Consider the following 8,865-nt stretch of genomic DNA (forward strand, 5'->3'; position numbering starts at 1 on the left):
CTCGTGTGTAACAACAGCTGCACACAGCTTTCTCCATTTCCAGCGCGTGTCATTAGCACAGGCTAATTGAGCGGGGTTGTTTTTGCCACGGACGTGCGTGTGTTTGCGCGAAAAGGGTTGCTTTGTTGCACGGGTCGCGAGAGAGGTGGTCAGTGATTCCGTCAACAACACATGCACCGACGCCGCTGCGAATGACACGCCAAATTCGCAGGCGAGCCGACCGCCTGCCGAGGTAGGCAACACGCTGGCGCCTCCCGACCGACGGCGCTGCCTAATTCAAGAATCTGCAGGCGCTTGTTTGCCCTGCGATAATAATAATATCTGCTGCGGATAATTGATGATTTTTCTTCCACTATTTATTATTATTAAACACCGTTTGTGCTTGATGCATGCAAAGAAATTATCGAGCTATTTTTATCTTTGAAGCGAACACAAGCTGCACTGCATCCTTGAAATCTAGGTATATAATATGCTAGAGATTTTCTTTAGTGTTTTTCTGAAGAAAAAAAGTCGTGTCTGTGAGAAAATCTGGCAGGATGTTTGATTGATTTGGATTATTATTATTATTTAAAACAGACCAGCTAAAGAGTGAAGCCCTTCGGCATTGTGAATATTTAATAAACAATGCCCGCTTTTTATGTCACATTAAATAATTTAAATGTTTGATTTAATGGTTTTTATTTCGGTTGGCCCATTTGTTCCTTAAATATGTCCGGGTTGTGGAGATAAATTAAAGTAATACCATATATTTTGATTGTTTTCCACTTCTCAAAAATGATCATTATCACAAAATAACATTAAAAACGGCAAAAACATTGCTATTTTTATAATTTAAGAAAGGGAAGATTGCATTTGTAAACCTTGTGATAAGAAGAAAGAGGTTCGTCCTAAGAAGAAGTTTTTTTGGTCAAATTTTTAATATTCTGTATCATTTTGGTAATTTTTCGTTCTTCTAAGGTTTATAATAAATACAAAGATTTTTTTAAAGTCTAAGAATAAAATCCACAAAAAAACGATTACCCTCTCTACTACTCCAATCCTATTAAAAACGAGTTTCAGTGAGCAGATAGAAGTCTCGGATACCGCGTGAAAGTCCATCTAGCGGCTAGGCGGAGAACGATAATGTCGTTCAGTTGGTACGACTGATTGTTGTTTATGTCATAGACTATCGCAATCCTCTCTTCATTGACTCTTTGTAAACATTATGTTGTTTGATACAACGTAATATTGGGGTTTTAAATTTTAATTTAAAAGACTCCCTGTGTTTCTATGTTTGTTCAAAGTGTCCGAAATGCATTGAAATGCTCAGTAAGTGGAAAATGTAAGTAATTTATTTTTATAAAAGCTTATGTAATTTCAGAAATTAACAAAGTACATAAGCCTCAGCGATTATCCCTTTTCAAATTTGAAGTGAACAGATATTATAAATGTTTATTCTACCGTCAAAGTAATAATTTAATTGCTGGTATTTCAAGCTCAGATGAAGATAACGTATTAGTGTCATTCTTGTTAAAATTTATTTACATTTTATTTAATTGGGACACAACTAAAAATTATGAATTTCAACTTACACTGTATTCCACGGAAAACGAGTTAAACATTAAGATGATGCTCTACTTGATGTGCTTTTAATTGGCTTTCAGTTAATCCTTTAATTGCGGTCCTTCAATATTTTTATCCGAGTTTTACTTTTAGATTACAACAAGCGAAACTTAAATCATCCCATACTAAATGCGGCTTTCAGTTTCGCTTCTTAACGTGCCAGGTAAAAATACTTTTTTATACATCCGAATGGATTTTATTAGGTTTTGTCCTTTGTCCTCCTAAGCAGATTCCTAAAGTGTGTGCGAACATAATGTTGTTTTCTCACTCTCGCAAAATTAAACGAAGTATACATTAAATTATTTAAAAAATAGACACACGTACAGACGATATTTTTTTTTAATTTCATGCTTCAAATAACTCAATAGTATATTTTTGCATTGAACGTGTACAATTTTGAATTTGGTGATGTTAAAATAAACCACCAGTCATGATTTTTCTATCTATTATTGTTTTCGATTTACGGGCTAGATTAGATGTAAAAAAATGTCTTACAAGCTCCGCTTGAAATTGCAACACATACGTATTATTATTACACTTATTTAAAAATTCGACTATTTCCCAATTGAAGTGTCGGAATAAACAGTCCCCAACACAATTCATTTTACGGCCACCATAATAAGCCAGTGTTTAAACTGCCCAAGAAAGCGTAGGTTATTGCGCTTCAAAATCAGTTATCTGTTATCTAAAGCTAAAATTGTGTTGTGCCTGCAGCTAGGAGCAATAATGGACACATCGCACATTGAACAGCAAGGCGAGGGCGTGCGCACCCTCGCCTTCTTCGACCTGGAGACGACCGGCCTGCCGCACGAGCAGCCCAGGGTGCGTGTCACCGAGCTGTCCGTCGTCGCGGTCACGGTCGCCGACCTGAGAGCTGCGTCGCCGCGTTTGCCGCGCATTCTGCACAAGCTTACTATGTGCATGAATCCCTGTTCGCCTGTCCACCCAATCGCCAGCCAGGTGTCTGGCCTGGACAACTTCATGCTTGAAGGCCACCCGACTTTCAAGACTGCAACTTGTGATACCCTGGAATCCTTCCTCCAAAGGTTGCCGCCACCTGTCTGTCTGGTAGCGCATAACGGCCACCGATTCGACTTTCCGCTTTTGGCCAAAGAATTTCTCTACGCTAAAAGGGTGAGATTTTGGAGTTAATTTAAAAAAAAAACTGCAAACCAAATCATCTAAAATTGACCGTCGAAAATTAAGTAAATCAGCTAAGAATCCACTTCAAAACGCTTTGGTCAGATGTTGAAACGTGATTTCAACTAGAAAAAAATAATAAACGAATAAAAATACCTCTCTTCTAGTTTGTGAGGACGCGGGAGGGTAATGGATAAAATAAAGAAATTAAACACTTGACTTTTTGTTTAACTTTTTTACTGCAAAAAACTAGTGAAAGAATTTGTATACCATTATTTCACAAGAAAAACACCCTCCTAAATAGATTAAAATAATCTTTTTAATGCATCGAATCCAAAAATATTTCAACAAATTTATATTTTTATTCTATAAACTGTATACCGTATTAACCCATTTAAATTCATTCCAGGAAATTCCAAATAACATTTTGTGCGCTGACACTCTGCCCTGCTTTCGTGAATTGCTAAGTCCAGAAAAAGTTGCCAAGCAAGTAATTCCCAGGCGCCGGCTAAACTTTGGTGCAACCAAGCAAACAAGCTCCGTAAGTCAATTTGAATGTTCCTTCACTGTCATGTCACAGAATAAAATTATTTTTCCAGCAAAACTCTTATGAATTCGACTCGCCGGAACTGGAGGCCGAAATGGTCGCCGTTGCAGAGGCAGTAGAGCGAGAGTACATGCTCAAGTCCCAGCAAACCCCTGTAACGCCACCAGTGACCCCTACACAACTGGCGAGAATCCAGGAAAGCACTCCTGAACGCAAAAAACCCAAATCTTTTCGTCTGGGCGACCTGGTGCAGCAGTTAGCGCCCGAATTCAGGGTGGACGCCCTTCACTCAGCCGAGGGAGACGTAATGGCCCTGCTGCACTGCGCCTCTGCCCTTGTTGACCAGTTTGTTCCCTGGATTAACAAACATGCGAAAATTTTTCCTGTGCAAAGTTAATTTGTACCCCAAAATTATATTTTTTCTGTATTATACATATTTTTAGTGTATGCCATGTGAAATATACAATTTGAACTTTTTAAAACATTTTTAATTAATTACATTTTTTGCACATGTATATCATTAACTGAGAATTAAAGAGCGCGAGGTGCTCATTGATGTTTTTCGTTTCTCAATTACATACTGAGAGAGTCATTTACTTTTGCAAAAGACAATATTATATAATTTTGCGAAACATTTTATAAAGTAAGCTAATTCCGAGAAGAAGTATTCAGTGCATAATAAATAGAGGTCTCAGCCAGCAGCGTATATGTTTTATATTCAATTCAATTAGATCATTTTATAATTAATTTAATTAATAGATATTATGTCTGTTGTACACCTTTTGGTGTTTAATAAATATTTCATTCATAATTAATTTAATATTTCATTAAAAAGTTTTGAACACGACAATATGATAAAAGTGATATTAAGTAGGATTAGTGGGGGGAGTACAAAATTGTGATACCCTTGAACGGAAAAAATACCATCTGTGAGAAAATCTGGCAGGATTCTTGATTGATTTTGATAATTATTAACAAAAACAGAACACCGCAAAAGGGCGAAGCCCTCAAGCATTCGGAATATTTAGTTAACATTTTCCGCTTTTTATGTCACATGAAATAATTTAAATGTTTGATTTAATGGTTTACCTCGGTTGGCCCATTTGTTCCTGAGGAATGTTATTGTGTGATGGAGATAAATTATAATATTATTAATAATACCATATTTAGTTTGTTTCCCACTATTCAAAAATGATATCGTAATATAACAACATTTAAAATGAAAAACATTATTATTTTATAAATTTAGAAACAGAAGATTGCATTGGTCAACTTTGTGATTAGAAGAGTTACATCGAGTTACATATTATTAATTATTATAAGCCTTTTCTAGAATTAACACACGATCAAAATAATAATAAAAAAACTGCGCATTTAAGAAGTGTTTTATTTAGTCAAATTTTATTTTCTTTATCATTTTAGTAATTTTTCGTTCGTACAAGTATTTGAATAGATATAAAGATTTTTTTTTAAATATTTATAGAAGGATAAAAACCACAAAAAGAGCAAAGCGATTACCCTCTATATAATGCTCCAATCCTAAAAAACGAGTTTCAGTGAACAGAAGTCTCAGAAGTGCTCGGATATGTCGTAGACTATGGCAATTGGCAATCCTCTCTTCATAGACTCATTTTTTTTAAAAACATTATGTTTTTTGACAGAACCACGTAATTTTGGGGTTTTTAAACGAAGTAATTTTAATTTAAACAACTCAGTGACTTCTTGTGTTTCTTTATGTTTGTTAAAAATGTCCAAAATGCATTGGAATGCTCAGCAAGTGGAAAATGTAAGTCAATTTAAAAAAGTCTGATTTCAGAACCTAACTAAATAAGCCTCAGCGATGTCCCTTTTCAAATTTGAAGCGAACAGATATTATAACATGTTTATTCTACCATCACAGTAATAATTTAATTGCTGGTACTTCAAGCCTATAGTTGAAGATAAAAAAACAGTACTAAAGAAATTTTATTTACTTTTTTGTTCATTGGGACACAACTAAAAAATTCAATTTCAACTTATACTCTATTTTATGGAAAATGAGTTAAAAATGAAGATGATGTTCTATTTCTTGACGTGCTTTTAACTTTCGGATGTTAACATGAAACACCAGTCAAAATTTTTCTATCTAGCATTGTTTTCGATCTACTGTCTAGATAAAATGTGTTTTGGATAGCCTAAATATCGAATAAAAATCCAAAATTTGTTCAACAATGATGATTTTAGGTTTAAAGATATCTCTTAACGTGCACGATTTCCGCTTAAATGTTGGCTTCACTCTGTCCAGATTTCTAATTAGCAGTTGTTGATTTTTATGACCAAATAAGCTTCACAAAAGCTCCACTAGAAATTGCAACACAATTTCCCGATTCGCACAATGTGTCACATTAAATTTAGGAAATTTAGTAAACGTGTGTAACAGTAGTCCCCAACACAATTGATTTAAGGCCAGAATATTCAGCGCATGAATAATTGTTCTGTGCCGATATGGTAACGACGTGAATTTTCAGGCGCCCACAGGGGAGAGCGGAGGGAGAAACTCATTGTCAGGTATCAATAAAAGCACCGCAATTTGCTGAGATCCTTCCTATCTCGAGCGCGCGACTTGCTCGCACACACACACACACATTCGCTCTCCTGACCACACGCGAGCTAGAGGCTAATTCTCTCGCTCCTCCCTCTGGGTAGCCAAGCTGTACGTTCGCCGCTATCATCAATAAACTGGTATGGTATGGTGTAACCAGGTAGTCTTCCTTCTCGGACGCTTTTGTCCACCCCGCACCCCTTTAACGTAAATTATGCCGTCCTCGGGCTGACGTTTTTTCTGCAGTTTGTGTTAAGAATTATTATTAGAGTAAAATTGCCCCCATAAATATTGTTATATTTTTCATTCTCGCAAAATTAAATGAACTTAAAATTAAATATTGCATTTAAATTAAATAATATTGCATTTAAAATAAAAAATTACGCACACTCAGGATGTTCATTGAAATTTTAAGCTTCAAATAACTCAAATATACGAGCATGTATTTTGTTCTTGTATTGAACATGCACAATTTTGAATTTTGTGATGTTAAGAAAACCTAAAAAATTATTATAAATCCAAACTTTGTTCAACAAACGATGATTTTTGGTATAAAGATTCCTCTTGATGTTCACGATTTCCGTTTAAATATTGGCTTCACTCTGACCCGATTTTCTTATTTGAAATTAATTTTTATTTTTTTAGTTTTTTTATACCAAAATCGCATTACAAAAGCTCCGCTAGAAATTGCAACACAATTTGATGATTTAAATGCCACAATAAACTTAGTAAACGTCTGTCGAACAATAATCCCCAACACAATTGATTCAAGGCCCCATATTCGGCCAGCAGTATGTTTCAAATTTCCCAAATCGGGTGTCTAAAGCTATAATATTGTGTTGTGCCTGCAGCTAGGAGCAATGGACGCACCGCAAATTGAACAGCAAGGCAAGGGCGTGCGCACCCTCGCCTTCTTCGACCTGGAGACGACCGGCCTGCAGCACGAGCAGCCCAGGATGCGTGTCACCGAGCTGTCCATCGTCGCGGTCACGGTCGCCGACCTGAGAGCCGCGTCGCCGCGTTTGCCGCGCATTCTGCACAAGCTTACAATGTGCATGAACCCCTGTTCGCCTGTCCACCCAATCGCCAGCCAGGTGTCTGGCCTGGACAACTTCATGCTTGAAGGCCACCCGACTTTCAAGACTGCAACTTGTGATACCCTGGAATCCTTCCTCCAAAGGTTGCCGCCACCTGTCTGTCTGGTAGCGCATGATGGCCACCGATTCTACTTTTCGCTTTTGACCAGAGAATTTCTCTACGCTAAAAGGGTGAGATTTTGGAGTTAATTAAAAAAAAAACTGCAACCTAAATCATCTTAAATTGACCGTCGAAAATTAAGTAAATCAGCTAAGAATCCACTTAAAAACGCTTTGTTCAGATGTTGAAACGTGATTTCAACTTGAAAAATAATTTAAACGAATAAAAATACCTCTTTTCTTTTTTGTGAGGACGCGGGAGGGTAATGGATAAAATAAAGAAATCAAACACCTGACTTTTTGTTTAGATTTTTTCTGCAAAAAAAACTAGGGAAAGAATTTGTATACCAACATTTCACAAGAAAAACAGCCTGCAAAATAGATCAAAATACTTTTTAATGGATAAAATCCAAAAATATTTCGACAAATTTATATAATTTTTGCTACAACTTTATCCCGGATTAACCCACCCGAATTTTTTCCAGGCATTTCCAAATAACATTTTGTGCGCTGACACTCTGCCCTGCTTCCGTGAATTGCTAAATCCGGAAAAAGTTCCCAAGCAAGTAATTCCCAGGCGCCGGCGAAACTTTGGTGCAACTCAGCAATCATGCTCGGTGAGTAAATTTGAATGACCTTCATTGCCAACAACTGCCATGTCACAAAATAAAATATTTTTCCAGCAAAACTGTCACAAACTCGACTCGTCGGAACTGGAGGCCAAAACGGTCGGCGTTGCAGAGGCAGCGGAGCGAGAGCCCCAGCAGACCCCTGAAATGCCGCCAGTGACAATCCAGGAAAGCACTCCTAATAAACGCAAAAAACCCAAATCGTTTCGTGAGGACGACCTGGTGCAGCAGTTAGCGCCCGAATTCAAGGCAGACACCCTTCAGTCGGTCGAGGGAGACGTAATGGCCCTGCTGCACTGCGCCTCTGCCCGTGTTGACCAGTTTGTTCCCTGGATTAACGAACATGCAGAAGTGTTTCCAGTGCTTAAAGCGTCGAAAATATTTAGGTAATAAAATTGGCAATAATCCCGTCCCTATACAATATTAATGCACCCTTTTGCAATACGCAGCCAACGTCGCCATATATAAGATGTCGTGCCAAGAAGACGCGGATGAATTTCAAGACGGACTTAACAACATCGATATTTGGTCAGCTGGGGTCTGCACACGGACATCGTGCGGGCGAAAGCGGCGCAGCTTTGCACGAGGGTGCTCGCCGCGAGTAATAAGAATCGCGTCTCTGACTATCGTTCAACTAGTATTCACCTATATCTTAAGACGATTATTTGTAATCACAATTATTATTAATCTTTTATTGCTTTATCGACATGTATTTTATTTTAATCGTTATATTTTATTTAATAATAATATTTCTACACTTTAATCGTTCGATGTTTAATTTGTCCGCACACACCAGCAACATATTAACTCATTTGAAGGGTCGATTCCACGAGCTGAGATGAAATTAAATTTTAGTCCTGAGTTACAGTCGAATTTTCGTTAGTTTTTAATAATAACGACTTTTGTATTGTTGGAAAAATAGTTTTTACCACAAAATGTTTTTTTAGCTCTATATGCCACAAATGTTTAACTTTATTTTTAACTTTGATTTGTCAAAATTACATAATTCGCTGTCTTATACATGCGTATCATTAACGCAGAATTAAGGAGCACGCGGTGCAGTTTGTTTTCGTTTCTCATTATTACACAACGTCATTTACTTTTGCAAAAATAAAAATATTTTATATTATATTTTACACGAAACATTTAAAGCATACTCCTAGAAGAAGT

At 36.9% G+C, this 8,865-nt stretch overlaps 2 protein-coding genes across 4 annotated transcripts; both read left to right on the forward strand.

The window, feature by feature from the left end:
* Positions 1-1,127: 1,127 nt before the first annotated feature.
* Positions 1,128-4,447, forward strand: LOC135940271 (three-prime repair exonuclease 1-like). 2 transcript variants are annotated; one of them, XM_065485084.1, is made up of 5 exons: positions 1,128-1,321; positions 1,696-1,765; positions 2,317-2,736; positions 3,152-3,283; positions 3,342-4,447. In XM_065485084.1, exons 1-5 carry the CDS (start codon positions 1,302-1,304, stop codon positions 3,684-3,686), a joined length of 987 nt encoding a protein of 328 aa, XP_065341156.1. In that variant the 5' UTR covers positions 1,128-1,301; the 3' UTR covers positions 3,687-4,447. The 2 variants fall into 2 exon arrangements, with proteins under 2 accessions (XP_065341156.1, XP_065341157.1); XM_065485085.1 differs by lacking the exon at positions 1,696-1,765 and having other exon boundaries at positions 1,162-1,321.
* Positions 4,448-5,026: 579 nt separating this feature from the next.
* On the forward strand, positions 5,027-8,458 carry LOC135940273 (three-prime repair exonuclease 1-like). 2 transcript variants are annotated; one of them, XM_065485086.1, is made up of 5 exons: positions 5,027-5,075; positions 6,722-7,138; positions 7,552-7,683; positions 7,750-8,081; positions 8,145-8,458. In XM_065485086.1, the coding sequence occupies exons 1-5, from the start codon at positions 5,037-5,039 to the stop codon at positions 8,161-8,163; spliced, it is 939 nt and encodes a 312-aa protein (XP_065341158.1). In that variant the 5' UTR covers positions 5,027-5,036; the 3' UTR covers positions 8,164-8,458. The 2 variants fall into 2 exon arrangements, with proteins under 2 accessions (XP_065341158.1, XP_065341159.1); XM_065485087.1 differs by lacking the exon at positions 5,027-5,075 and adding an exon at positions 5,409-6,010.
* The last annotated feature ends 407 nt before the right edge of the window (positions 8,459-8,865 follow it).

The sequence above is a fragment of the Cloeon dipterum genome, chromosome 3 (genome assembly GCF_949628265.1).
Source record: "Cloeon dipterum chromosome 3, ieCloDipt1.1, whole genome shotgun sequence".
In the NCBI taxonomy this organism is placed as follows: domain Eukaryota; kingdom Metazoa; phylum Arthropoda; class Insecta; order Ephemeroptera; family Baetidae; genus Cloeon; species Cloeon dipterum.